This window comes from Triticum urartu, chromosome 4, assembly GCF_003073215.2.
Source record: "Triticum urartu cultivar G1812 chromosome 4, Tu2.1, whole genome shotgun sequence".
Lineage (NCBI taxonomy): Eukaryota > Viridiplantae > Streptophyta > Magnoliopsida > Poales > Poaceae > Triticum > Triticum urartu.
In genome coordinates this window covers 19,791,443-19,805,196 of record NC_053025.1, presented here as the reverse complement: position 1 = coordinate 19,805,196, position 13,754 = coordinate 19,791,443, and the positions used below count along the sequence as shown (strand labels likewise).

Below are 13,754 nucleotides of genomic sequence, written 5' to 3'. Positions count from 1 at the left end.
ACATATGTCGTCCCACTTAATATGCATGAATATGTGCTTCAGTTAAATACAAACACCGTGTTTAATCCTAGGGAAGGAGCCATGTTTAATCCACATGTTGGGCGTGGATGCTTTCTATTATGGAGGCGTTGACCTAGACTCTGTGGGTGATGCCGGGCTAGGAGTGAAAGGAGACACCTTTTACTCCTCCTACCATGGTGGTTGCACCGTAATGTGGGCGGTTTGTAGTGTATCTGACATGGATGCCGGGACGCCGGCCCCGGTTGGTGGTCCGCATGGGTGGCTCCCCAACGGGTCCCATGGCGACGGTGATGGCCTTCCCTCTTGGTCGTGTGGGCGGCGAGAGGTGGAGCAGTGGGTGGCTCGGGCATGATATTTGGCTATGGCATTGCCCCGGTCCGGATCTAGAGTTCTAACCTCGTCGCGCTTGTCTTGGAGTACCTCGTGGTGGCCCGAGGAGGTGTTGAGCGAAAGCTTTGCGCTTTGTCGCCGCCGCCGCCGACGTCGACGCTTGCGGGCGCCGTTATCTTCTTGAAGATGTCGTCGTGCTGCCTCTCTTTGTGTCTGGGTTCCAGTGAAAACCTTTGTCCGTGTGGACTCGGCAGCGGTGACGCTTAGCGTCGTTCTCCTTTCCGGGGGCGTTGTCGTGGAGCTTAGGTGTTATAGGGCATAGTGTGGAGTTGTGTTCGGTTCCTCCTGCTCTTTGTTGTGGTAGCGTAGTCGCGTGCGTCTTGCGTGTTTCAATTATCTTGATGTCGCCGTTGTTTGAGGGCTTCCTCATTACCTTGTATCGTTCGGATGTAGAATCTATTTGGATGTTAATTTATATATAAAACGGGGCGAAAGCCTATTTTAAGGAATGAAGAAACAATTAGCTCCCACCACTAAGCCACTAGTAGGTCGGAAATATCTTGCTTTTTAAAAAGGAGGATGAACACCCTCAGCCTCTGCACGACTAGAAACACCTCATGGACTTCAATATTCTGGAGTTTTGTATGCATCTCTGGGGCTTAATCTTATGAGATCCGGAAGTGCTGTTGTTTCTATAATATTAAAGAAGTCAAAAGAGCAATGTGGATGTTGCCAACGAAGAAGATTTTGAAATTCCTCCAAGTGGTGCTACGACCTGTATAACTACTCCGACTATGGTTTGGCAACAAGCCAAAACACCTTGTTCATGAAGACTTCGTGCTTCTCTCTATAGAAAGCTGCTTCAAAAGCCCAAACGAATGATGCCATTGTTCGATACTTGATCATCTTGGATGACTAATGAGACAGTCCTGCTACTAGTTGGCCTGCACTTGCACGTTTGTTCCTCCCCTCTTTCTGTTTTCCATTCCAGATGCCTCCCAGGCTCATATTCTTACATATGCACACCTTTATATACGGCATATTGGGTCTCCTTAGTAGTTCCACTACTCTAAACTAATCCAAATGGCAATGAAAGCTCAAGACTCAACAAAAAGTATATATGGACATCATTATTTTAGCTCCCTCCATCTTGGTCAGTATGCTTTCCTATGGCTCCTTGTACTACTTTCTCTTCCCATTTGCACACTTATATATAAGGTTCACGCGATAGGATGAGAAGAAGTGAAGGTGGATTTGGAGCACATGGCGTCGAGGATGCATTAAAGATTAAATCTAGCCTAAAAGTTAGTACTTGAGATGTATGCATAATGAACAGATTTCATATATGATGAAAATATAGGAGGAATACAAAAAGTGTGGATCTTAGTATTGTTAATTCCAGAAGGGTTTTTTTTTTGCAGGAAGTTAATTTCAGAAGGTTGCTACCTAAAAAGTTCAAAAGGTTGCAGTAGTGGGGGATATGGTACGTTTGATGAAGGACTATATGTACTTCCTCATCGCAGATCCATCATTATTGGTGCACACTAAGCTAGACTATTTTTTTAAGAAAGTAGGAGCATATGTTCATCGGAGAAATATTCTGAAAATTGTTAATACATGATAATGTTCATCAACCAAATGCCTCTTTGTTATGGTTTTCGGAATTCATCCCTATGGTATTGCTGACGATTCTCAAAACCAAGATTTTACATGGTCAAATGGTTACAACATTTCAAAATGTTCACAACCATAATGCTAGATTATCCGTTTCGTATATTTTCAAAACTCAAAACAGAATTCTTGTTATTTTGGATATTCGGCATTATGGTTGATATTTTTATAGATTTTAAAATAAAATTAAGTTTTTAAACATGCAACAATTGTTTCTAATTTCACATGTGCTACCTCTGGCTCGCCACGCGCCAGTCGCTCATGCCCGTCGCGCTCGTCGCCAACGCCGCCGTGCATGTCGTCATGTACGCCTACTACCTCTGCTGCACCCTTGGCCTCCGCTGGCCGCCGCGCTGGAGCGCGCCGTCACCGAGCTGCAGATCCCGCAGTTCATCTTCAGCTTCGCGGCCTCCGTGGTCATGCTCTGGTTCCACTTCGCCGGCAGCGGCTGCGAGGGGTTGGCCGGCTGGGCCTTCAACGCCTCCCTGCTCACGCTCTTCCTCAACTTCCACGGCGCTGCCTACGCCGCCAAGGCCAAGGCCAAGAAGAGCAGCAGCAATGGGGGGAAATCAGAGTGACGACGTGCGCGAACAAGGGGACTTCTTTTTAGATTACACAGATTTCTGATTGATTCCAGGCCTGTTTGATTTGTGATGAAATGCATTGCCCTTCCATTTTTGACAATTCTAGTTTTTCAAATTTTCCAAATCATCGAGATGTTCATGCAGCAGGCGAATGACAATAGCATCTTTGTTTGATTCCTCTGCTTTTCCTGCGTGAACTTCTACGAATTCTTAAGCTTTTTCCTTCAGTTTGAACTGAATGCGAATGTAGATTCAACGATGACAGTATGTTCTGTCAGGACTTATTTTTATCTTCTTCTTTTGTATGGAAATTTCTTTCTTCGTAGCAAGAATAATTAATTGGACAATTCATATTACTACATATTCATGTGTACTAAGTGGAACCAACCGAGCCTACATATTCATGAACTGTATTTTCTTCCGTATGTCAATAAGTACCGATTCAATTGTCAATGCTGGTATGGAATTGCATTATAACATTAAAATTACTGATAATCACGGTGATTGCTTACAAAATATAGGTGCCTCCATCTGCAACACACAAACAATTATCTAGTCAATCTATAATAATCCCATCTGAATCTTAAGTCAACACAGGAAAGTTGGTCATGTCCAAATGGTTTCACCGACAATCATCGCAACTGTTAAGTCGAGTGTTGCTAGCTGTATCAAGACGTTCTCTGCACATCCTCATGGGGGTCAGGAACCTAAGCAGGAGCACCAACACTTTATTATCTAGGAGAACTACTCGGCGGCAAAACTCTCATGGACTCTAGTTTCTATGAGCGCCGTGTGAATCTCTTGGCAAGGATGTGATCATCCTTGCCACGCAGTTGTTTGACATACTTCGTAGCCAATCATCGCTTCCCACATGGTTCTATGTCCTAGTGTGTCACATGATCCCCATAAATCTTGAGATGCAAAACACTGGTGAGTGGAGCATGTGAGACTCGGCCGCCCTGATTCTTTTGTTACCAGGACAACTAACTGTATTAAACTTATGTTGATAAGTGGCGATGTGTAGAGCAACTGCGTGCAGGAAACCAGAGATGGTATCGAACACTTAGATCGTGTTTCCCTATGCATCCCAATCCTTCTCGGTCAATCTTGTTTTCCTTTAATTTGTGCTCTTTAGGATGGATGAAGTATTATTGAAGATATGTGATAGACTCTGGACTCCAAAGGAAGAAGCATGCTACGAAAAGAGAGAGGACACATGGAAAGGAACTTATGAGTGTCCAAATATCATTGGTATAGCATAGGTCGATCAACATATTAAATATCACTTACATCTCACCTATTCTCAACATTATCCTCCTCGCCCCCATGTGGTATACATTGTCGAATTCTTCAATGTCTGCCCTTGGGGCGACGCGGAGGCGGTGACAACTCAGGAGCGGTTGGAAGTGACGGGATGGGGCGGCAGTGTGGCGGCTCGGCAGGGTTCACAACGGTTACGTCGGACGACGTCGAAGGATTGGGATGAGGCGTTGGGGCTTGGGGTGGCCGGGGGCCAGAATCAGATGACGCGTTCACATGACGGTGATTAAGCTTGATGCCACCGTTTTTGGATTTTTGATAGTGTGTTAAAGAGGACCTAAATATTGTTCTAGGTGACAAAAAAAATCATTTTTTTCATTCCCATGCAAAGAAAAATTTAAGTCGATTTGAGCCGTTTACTACGAGACCTCCCCCCCCCCCCCCCCCCCCCCCCCACACACACACAAAAGAAATTAAGTTTGTACATACTCCCTCCATCCTTTGAAGAGTACACTTTCAACTTTGTTGGAAATTCAAACAATTTTATGTTTGACCGTATTTATACCACAATACACAAACCTTCATGCCATCAAATTATTAGCATTCGATTTATAATAAAATATATTTTGATCATATACCTATTTGGTTTCACAAACATTGATATATTTTTCCACAAACTCGATCAAACTTTGTGATAGTTTGACTCTTCAACAAAGTTGGAGGTACATTCTTTAAAGGATGGAGGGAGTAGGTTTTGGAAGTCTACTATTGCCTATTGGAGATGCTCCGAAGACTACCTACAATGGAAATACCATAGGTAGTAACATCACACACATCTAGATAAAATAGATGATGTGGCAAGTAATAAATAAAGAAAGAAAGACATGTGGTAACATAGCTAGTTACTACTAGTATGAGTAACATCACACATATCAAGGCAATACGAGTCTATAGTCTAATAAATGAAGTGTTGCATGTTACCACATATATGTTACTTCCCATTATAGAGGTAGTAACATACTCCCTCTGTCCTTTGAAAAAGTGTACTTCCGACTTTGTTGGAAAGTCAAACATATTTATATTTGACCGAATTTATATAACAATACACCAACATTTATGCCATTAAATTAGTAGGATTAGACTCGGGATAAAATATATTTTCATCATATACCTATTTGGTTTCACAAACATTAATGTATTTTTACACCAGCTTGGTCAAATTTTAAGATAGTTTAATTTTTCAACAATATTGAAAGTACACTCTTTAAAAAACGGAAGGAGTAGAATAGTAACATGGGCCATTGTGGCTAGTCGAAGGGAGCCACGAGCCCACGACGGAGTCAACGAGTTTATCGGGTGATTATCAGTGGGGCCCACATGAACGTGACTTCAATCCCTCAATTTCGTTCTACTCCTGGTTCGGAGCACGGCACCAACCAAACCCCCAATCGAGCACGCCGTCCACTTCCGAGGTCGCGTGCGTGGATAGGGTTTGCGTCGCCGCCGTCCCGCCGACTGCGCCTCCCCCCTCACCGTCGCGCCAGCGCCGGGGAGACCAGGCCACCACCAGCCGAGCCACCGATCGATCGATCGATCGACCGGGGCGGTGATGGCGCACCAGATCCCCAAGGTCGCCCACACCCTCGTCGAGATCGCCGAGGTCGCGCGCTACGCCTACGAGCACCGCTCCGGCCACGCCCCGGACCACGACGGCGCCACGGCGCTGGCCGCCGACGGGGAGGAGGCCGCGCGGCTGCGGGCGGAGAACGCCGTCCTCCGCGCCCGCCTCGCGGACGACCTCGCCCTCCTCCGCGAGCTTCAGGGCGCGCCCTTTGTTTCCCAGGAGTGCCCTCCCGACGTGAGCCCCTCGCGCCTCCTCTTTCACGTCCTCGAAGATTGTTCTTAACTATTTTCGCCACCATGGTGCATGATTAATTCTTACAGACACTTGTTTATCTGATTACAATGAGAAGTTAGCTTCACTAGATTCATCATAACATATATTTTCATACTACATATTTGATGTCGTATATATTAGCGAAATTTTCTCTAAAGTTGATCAAACTCTTATATAAGTTTGACTTAGGACAAACCTAGAGCTTCAAACATTTTGGAACGGAGGTAGTAGCACCTTAGTTTCATTGTTAGAAACAGCACATATAAGTCTGTGATCCCGCATGATTCAGCATCACAATGAGATACAACATCGTAGTTGTGGGCGGCTTTGAGCCTTATCCATGCAGTGAAGTTACTTCTAAGCATTCTGCTCCATGTTATTAAAGATGAATAGATGATGTTGGGATAGAATAAATAAACAGTGTGATAAGAGCTAATCACTTAATATCATCTCCATGATATGAACTCACGATTAATAGTATATTCATGGATTCATTATGCTGCAATACACGTTATTCAGCTTATAATTAAACGGTTATTCTTCATGCCGACTGACATCTTTTGGCGATGTGATTTTGTGGTGCAGTTGCATAATCGTCTTGTAGCATCAGTCAACAATGCTGGCTTCCTTGCTCATCTTGAGAAAGTACGAGATGAGCCGCTGCATCAACATACCAAACTATCTATTGGCGGTGTGACAGGTTCATCCTTGCTAAAACCTTCTGAAGATTGTTGCTGAACTATGCTTTCATAGCATTATAGCAACTGTTTATTACTTCTTTCTTTTATATTCTGCAATTATTATGAATTTAACATCTTTCTGTTTTCTGTTCGAATCAAACCAGAGGTGGATATTGGAGATATTCCTTACACAAAAGATGAGGGGAAGACTGGGTCATGGCTCTTGGTTTCCTGTGATACTGCTGGGGGCAATCTGGAGGAAATTAGTGGAATTGATGACGAAAATTATGTGATGGTTAATGAAGATGACATCGTCGATGCTATTGCTACCTTTGTTGCTAGGTGCATTCTTGAAGATCCAAAGTCCAAGGTATTTTTATTTTCAAGAGTTGATACATCGTCTTCAGCACTGCTTCATCATCTAACTGTTTGTTGTTTTTTGTCCAGTCATTATCATCGAAAGAGCTGCAAAAGGGTATGACTATCCTCCATGCTTTTGCCCTTAAAGTTAAAATTTATGATTTTCTAAATGTTGTTTTGTACTTTTGTTTCTGAAATCATTGCTTTAAAACAGCGATACAAACACATGGGTTGGTTAATTAGGTCTATCTAATTAGCGCTATCATGAGAAAGTTCACCACAATGGAGAAATGCATGCTGACAGAAAAATAAGCCAGAATTTCTAAGATAGGCTGTTTGTAGTTTCTCAAGTTCACAATGGAGACCCAGTGCGTTCAACTCTCAGTGGTCCATTTTTTCCACATGTAACTTGCAACATTGTGGAAATTAACAACTCACTGCTATGCCATGAAGACGGGTGTATGCAATTTGCTATTATACTACAGTTGTTGCATGTATTATCTTCTAAATTTCCGGAGGATCTCTCCGGTCAGCGCATCATAGAGATGACCAACTATCACATGTGGTCCTATCTTAGAGACTTGGACTGGTTAGCCATTATTTGAAGTATTCGTTACTTTGATTGAGGTTGGATGATAGTTTATTCTGCCCTTGTTCTCTGGCATTCTTTATTTCAGAGTGGAGCAAATGTTTCTCTGACATAAGCTTAATTATACATTAGTGCACATTTGACTTGTATTTTTGTTTGATTTGATATAGATTCTAACTTCTAATTTTTAAGCAGCTGTTGCAACGGCATTGAGCAGCATGACAGACCGGAAGAAATGGATAAGTTTCTGGGAGGCTGGAAAGGTGATCTACATACTGGCAACTTGGGGGATCACAATAGCAGGGTAAAGTTCTCATCTTGCGAAATTTGTATGTCGGCGTTACAACTTACTTACAAGTGAAAACAGAGTCATTCTCATTGTTATTTTGCGGTTGGATGCAGGCTGTACAGGAGTCGTGCAGTCCTGAAAATGGCAGCCAAAGGAGCTGTCGTCTCCACCAAATTTATCATGAAGGCATTGTGAGGTGCCAAGTGCCAGTGAATGGTGGCATCATGATCACACGCAACGGTCCGCAAATTGTAAATACAAACTCATTGTGTCAACTGTACATATGTGTTGTGTGATATGATTTATCTGAGAACTATCCGTTGGTCAGATGTGCTGTAACTTCTGAAATGATAATGATGTCTCTCATCCTGTATGAATAATGGGGAACTATCTGCTTGTCATGTCTCAAAGTCTCTGGAGTGATATAGGGGGGCTGATTTGGCTTTCCTGGGAACTTCCTTCTCTAGCTGTTTACTGTATGGCCACCTGACATGAAATTTCAAATATTTTAGATGTTTCATGTGAATTGTACTAGTAGTTTCGTACTCCCTCTATAAAGAAATATAAGAGTGTTTAGATCACTAAAGTAGAGATCTAAACGCTCTTATATTTCTTTACGAAGGGTTCTTATGAATCTTTGCCGAATTTAACACAGAATTGAATGTGAAACCGGCCTTAGGGCCTGTTTGGTTCCAAATAAGTCACCAACTTATAAGTCGAAAAGTGAAAAAAGTGACTTATTTTGCCAAACAGACCCAACTTATAAGTCACCCCAACTTATAAGTCATAAGTTGCTTCACCCCAACTTAAAACTTATAAGTCACCCTCTTTTGTGTGGGTCCCACCATCTTTACATAAAAAAACAAGGTGAGAAGGTGTGGTCAGGTGACAACCAAACAGACGTAACTTATAAGTCACTGGTTTGACTTATTGGAACCAAACAGACCCTTAGTTCCTGCATGAACGGTGATGATGGTGTGTGGCATGTTTGCAAAAAGGTCTCAGCCACCCCCATATGCAAAAAAGACCCCGTCTCTTTGGACAAGCCACATCCCTTCTCACGTCATCTTAACACTCTTTGGATATTCTTTTTGATATATACCAAACTTTTTTTCAAGTTTGTGAATATGTATTAGTCCATTTTGAATTTGAATTGGTTGCAAGACACGGACACTTCTGCCTTTCTTTTGGGGAGGAAACATGGGGCATTTTGAGCTATGCTCACGGCGCACCTTCAAATTTTTTGATGTAATTTTATCTATGAATGTGTTTTTAAGGTTCCGTGATATTTAATAGTGTAGTGTTGAAAAACGTTTTACATTATGAGACGGAGGGAGTAGTTTCCAGCCCTTTTGGGAGAAGAAAGAAGAGGCACGGGCCTGTTGCTTTTTTTTTTAAGAAAGAGCACTCAAAAAAAATTATTCTGGCTTCCTTTTTTAGGGGTCATTAATCCAGACGGGCCTTACTATTTTTTTTAGTGCTAGACGGGCCTTACTATTTTTTTTAGTGCTAGACGGGCCTTACTAAGGCGATGTGTGAACGACGCAAAGCCTGAGGTCTTGCTCGACCCACCTTCTTCTTCCCCTGGTCTCCTGTATCCGCTCGCCGTTTGCGCAAACCCTTCTCCCCGTGCCGCCGCCACCCCAAGAACCTCATCGGCTCCGGCCTTCAATCTCCTCCTCTGCGGCGGCAGAGGCATCGAATCCCCCACGCCACATCCTCCAATGGCCACCAAGTCCCAAAAGAAGAAGAAGCTCTCCGCCCCCAACCCCTCTATCGACGCCAAGAAGCCCAAACCCCAGAAACCCGTCGAGGAGCGAGAGACGGCGGTGGCGGGGGCGGCCAAGAAGCCGAAGCCGAAGAAGCAGAAGGAGGTCTCTGCCAAGAAGCCGAAGGAGCAGAAGGTGGGCAAGGAGGTCTCTGCCAAGAAGACGAAGAAGCAGAAGGAGAGCAACGAGATCGACGAGATCTTCGAGGCCACCAAGAAGCGCAAGCTGCAGGAGGAGGAGGAGGAGGAGTCCGAGGGGGACAAGAAGCCCAAGAAGGGCAAGGCCGAGGGGGCTGGCAAGAAGAAGAGCAAGAAGGAGACTGGGGGCAAAGGCTGGGAGCCCGGCCACGATGATGAGGTCGAGGAGAAGCGGCCGCGGCGGCGCACCAACGACGGCCTCACCATATACTCCGCCGACGAGCTCGGGTTCGGCAAGGCCGACGCCGGCGGCACGGCTCTCTGCCCCTTCGACTGTGACTGCTGCTTCTGAGCCTTTCAGGGGTCCTCCCTGCCTGAGGTGATGTAATCGGCATAAGTCCGCAGTGGTGTTTGTTGTAATCCTCGGTTGATTCGATAACTATGTGCTTATTAGACGTGTGATCGGATGAAATGGAATTTTGGTTCTCTGATATTGTCAGTTTTGCAAGAGCAAATAGACCTCTTGTTGAGGTATATTTCTTATCGGATGAATTTTGGTTCATCCGATCTGACGTGTGATCGGATGAAATGTTACTTGTTTCAACATTTCTTTTTCAAAAAGCCTACCTGATTCGAGTAAAATTCTTTCTTATGGGGGAAATTTGATCTTGTTGAGGTATTGCATGAGCAATGTGGATTTTTAATATATATTCGAGTTGCCTAAAGGGCCTTGTAAGAAAATATATATTTTTAGGAAGAGATTATTGTGGGGTGATGATCAGGGGAGATAGAAACACCACTTGGTCAACTGCCTTTGGATCAAGTGAGTTTGGAGTAGTGGATCTTGAGGTTAAGAATGTTGTTTTTTGTTAAGTAAATGGACATGGAAGTTAGAAAATGAGAAGGAACTGTTGCAGAGTTTAATTCTTGGAAATAATATGTTAGGCAGGCCAATCTAGCACAAGTTCAGTTTAAGGCTGCTCAATCTCATTTCCTTCATGGAAACCTGGAAGTGGGAGACGTTGTTATAGGTTTGTAGAAAAATAGTCGGGTGTTGTCTCAAAACTAGGTTTTGGAAGGATATTTGGATATGGGATGATGTGTGATAGTGTGGGTCTGTCGAAGGAGGAGGATAGGTGTAGATGGATGCTCAGCAGATCTGGCTAAGTATTTGCCCCTGAAATTAGCCAAGCTAAGATGTCCATATAAAAAACTGTGGCTTGTTGAAGTGCTTTTGAAAACCAGAGTTTTTATTTTGCTGGTTCTTTGATATAGCATTTCAACTAGGACAGTGATGTGTATGGTCTGTAGCGAAGAGGAGACCCTAGATCACCTTTTTCTTATATCGTATACTAGTATGGCTAGATATGTTTGGAATGTGATTAATTATGCTCTGAAGAAAGATGCAACTAGACCCACAGTTCTTTAACTCCGTAGGTGGGTAGCGTGTTTTAATGGTAAGATGTGTAACTTAGTGGCAGGTAGGGATCATAGCCCTGCTTTGGTCCTTGTGGAAAAACAGGAACGCTTGTTTTAGAAGTATCTTTCTTTCTGATCCAATTGTGCAGATGGCTCACTGGTTATCATGCTGGGTTGGACTTTGGAGAGCAGGTTTGCGCGACAGGCAGCGCCAAGGGGCAAAGCGGCTGCTGCAAGTTGCGGCTTATATCTTCGCATTGACAGCTGATGGTCTTGTTTGGAAACCATCTGAAGCTGCAGAATATCGAGGTTCATTTCTGGTTTCTATAATTTCGTAGTGAGGTTACTGTATGATTGTTTCCAAAAGTAGCTAGTATTATTGTGGCCGCTGTTACTTTCGGACTCCCATGCTTCAGTTCCATTGAGAAATTAAACTGGGAGCTCTGCTCCTATAGTCGAACAAAACAACTACTCCTAGTTGTATGGCAGCTGGGAGCACTTGTTTTGTAACGTTGCCTAGTTGTGATAACTGTTGTGAGTTAGTAACTCACACCTCACTGCCTACGCCTCCTGAGTCCTAGCTAAAATACATATGCTCTGTATACCAATATTTTGCCATTAAGAGTGTTTCATAGCTAGACATTATCTAAATGCCTGAATGAAACAGTAATGTCCACTTTAATACTGCATGTTTGTGGAGAAACCCAATCCTTTCCGGACCAGTGTTTATGAATGTGCAAATTAAAGGTGCCTCCAGTGTTTTGCCACTTGTTTTGAACCCTGCCATAACACATCCCAAAAGACAAAATTACATTATCCTACTGCTGAACAAGTGCCATACAGCCACGAAGGGAGGGAGCATCTGTGACAGCATGTGTCAACAGCGAAGGAGAAGCACCGACAACAAATGTTCCACCACTTAACCTGGTCATGGGCAAGCACTGCTGCGATGATCGTGCCTCCCTAAGCTAGACATATGCAATCACAGTGTCTTGGATTGGAGTTGGGCAAGACCATTGGGTTTTCCAAATGCCCGACGATGTGCTCGCAAGGGAGCATGATGTAGAAGATGTCCCTATGCATCCCAGCCCTATTGGTTCATTTCTGCTTGTCTCACTATGTTTCTAGGTTGAGATAAAGGATTAGCTCATGAGGAAAGTGGATGTTGGAAGAGGGGTTGAGGGAGAATACATGGAGAGTAAACTGAAATATAAAGCATGCAGACACTATTCTCGCTAGCAACCACATGTTTGTGTATTCGATGTTATTGATAGCCATTTGTTGTTTACATCTGCTCCCAGCGCTACACAATCTAATGCGTCAATGCCTTCAGAAAAATGTACAGATGGCACTAGGTGTGCATAAGTGTCATCTTCAATGTTAGGTACCTCATCTTACTCCTTTACCCTTCATTTTTTAAAATAAGAATACACACAGATAATGAAAATATATTCTAAAAATGGTTTTTAGTGTTATCTCTGGAAATTGATGTCCTAATAGATATAAGTACGCCAATTAGAACAGTTTTGGAAAAATATGATGATACAATAAGATTTGGTACAAGAAATAAATATACCATTCTGATGTGAACAGATTACATTCACCATGCCTAAATACATCAATAAATATGTAAAAAGTATATTTCTAACTTCTTTTGCAGTTTATATCTTCACATTACCGGCTGATGGTCTTGTTTGGAAACCATACATAGTTCAGAATATTGGTTTCTGTATTTGTCGTGAGGGTTACTGTATGGCTGTTTTCGTTCCCAAAGTAGCTATAGCAGTTGCTTTTGTTATGTATAAGGTTGTTGTGGTCGCTGGTACTTTCAGAACTTGACAGATCTCCGTGTTTCATTTTCATTGGGAAAGGGAATTGGGAGCTCTACTCCTATTGTCCGAAACAAGAAAGGAAATTGGGAGCTCTACTCCTATTGTCCGAAACAAGGCTACTTGTTTCACGACGCTGCCTAGTTTCTGTGATAAGCGTCGAGAATTGGTAGCTCACTCGTCATTTGCCGGAGCATCAAAAACTTGCTTACATTTATATACTGACTGGAGTTGGGTTGATCTGGTCCTGATACGCCAACTGAGCCCTATAAAATACTTATGATCTGGTATATCAATATTATTACCATCAAGAGTGTTTCATAGTGTTACGTTAGCTTCATTGGCAAACCCAAACTCTGAAATAAGAATCCCCTTTTAGGTACTACGTACATGTTTGTGGACAAACCCCATGGTTCTGTAATGTGGTTGGAAGCATGGTTCCACAGTCGCTGGAAGGAGAAGCGGCCGCGGCGGCGCACGAATGACGGGCTCACCATATACTCCGCCGATGAGCTTGCATTCGGCAAGGCCTACGCCGGCGGCGCCGCTCTCTGCACCTTCGACTGCAACTGCTTCTTCTGAGCCTTTCAGGGGTCCTCTGTTCCTGAGGCGATGTGCCTGAGGTGATGTAATCAGGTTACATCCTAGTGGTGTTTGTTGTAATGCTCGGTTGATTCGATAACTATGTGCTTAGCCGTGTGATCAGGTAGAATGGAATTTTGGTTCTCTGATATTGTCAGTTTTACAGGAGCTCTAGATTATATATCTTTCTAGTTCAATCAGTTACTTTTTTTTAATAAAAAAAGCTTAGTTGTTTCAAGTGAAATTCTTTCTTATGGGGAAAAATTGATCTTATTGAGGAATCACATGAGCAATGGGTCTTTTTATGTGATGTCAATGTTCGAGTTGCCTAAAGGGC

The 13,754-nt window shown here is 43.3% G+C and overlaps 2 protein-coding genes and 1 pseudogene across 2 annotated transcripts; all 3 read left to right on the top strand.

Moving 5' to 3' along the window:
- The first annotated feature begins 130 nt into the window (after nucleotides 1–130).
- On the top strand, nucleotides 131–2,752 carry LOC125550332 (annotated as a pseudogene).
- Nucleotides 2,753–5,275: 2,523 nt separating this feature from the next.
- On the top strand, nucleotides 5,276–8,082 carry LOC125550331. The gene is made up of 6 exons (XM_048713302.1): nucleotides 5,276–5,724; nucleotides 6,349–6,463; nucleotides 6,608–6,813; nucleotides 6,891–6,918; nucleotides 7,588–7,696; nucleotides 7,795–8,082. Exons 1-6 carry the CDS (start codon nucleotides 5,476–5,478, stop codon nucleotides 7,874–7,876), a joined length of 789 nt encoding a protein of 262 aa, XP_048569259.1. The 5' UTR covers nucleotides 5,276–5,475; the 3' UTR covers nucleotides 7,877–8,082.
- A 1,149-nt stretch (nucleotides 8,083–9,231) lies between these two features.
- LOC125553433 (uncharacterized protein C6G9.01c) lies at nucleotides 9,232–10,078 on the top strand. Its single transcript, XM_048717217.1, has one exon. The coding sequence runs from the start codon at nucleotides 9,406–9,408 to the stop codon at nucleotides 9,937–9,939; it is 534 nt and encodes a 177-aa protein (XP_048573174.1). The 5' UTR covers nucleotides 9,232–9,405; the 3' UTR covers nucleotides 9,940–10,078.
- The last annotated feature ends 3,676 nt before the right edge of the window (nucleotides 10,079–13,754 follow it).

What these genes read in the sequence shown, in the direction of transcription:
- LOC125553433 (XM_048717217.1), top strand. Translation starts at nt 9,406, where the DNA reads ATGGCCACCAAGTCCCAAAAGAAGAAGAAGCTCTCCGCCCCCAACCCC.
- LOC125550331 (XM_048713302.1), top strand. Translation starts at nt 5,476, where the DNA reads ATGGCGCACCAGATCCCCAAGGTCGCCCACACCCTCGTCGAGATCGCC. An exon ending in TTGAAGATCCAAAGTCCAAG is followed by an intron (nt 6,814 to 6,890) that starts GTATTTTTATTT and finishes TTTTTTGTCCAG; the next exon opens with TCATTATCATCGAAAGAGCT. An exon ending in TGGGGGATCACAATAGCAGG is followed by an intron (nt 7,697 to 7,794) that starts GTAAAGTTCTCA and finishes GGTTGGATGCAG; the next exon opens with GCTGTACAGGAGTCGTGCAG.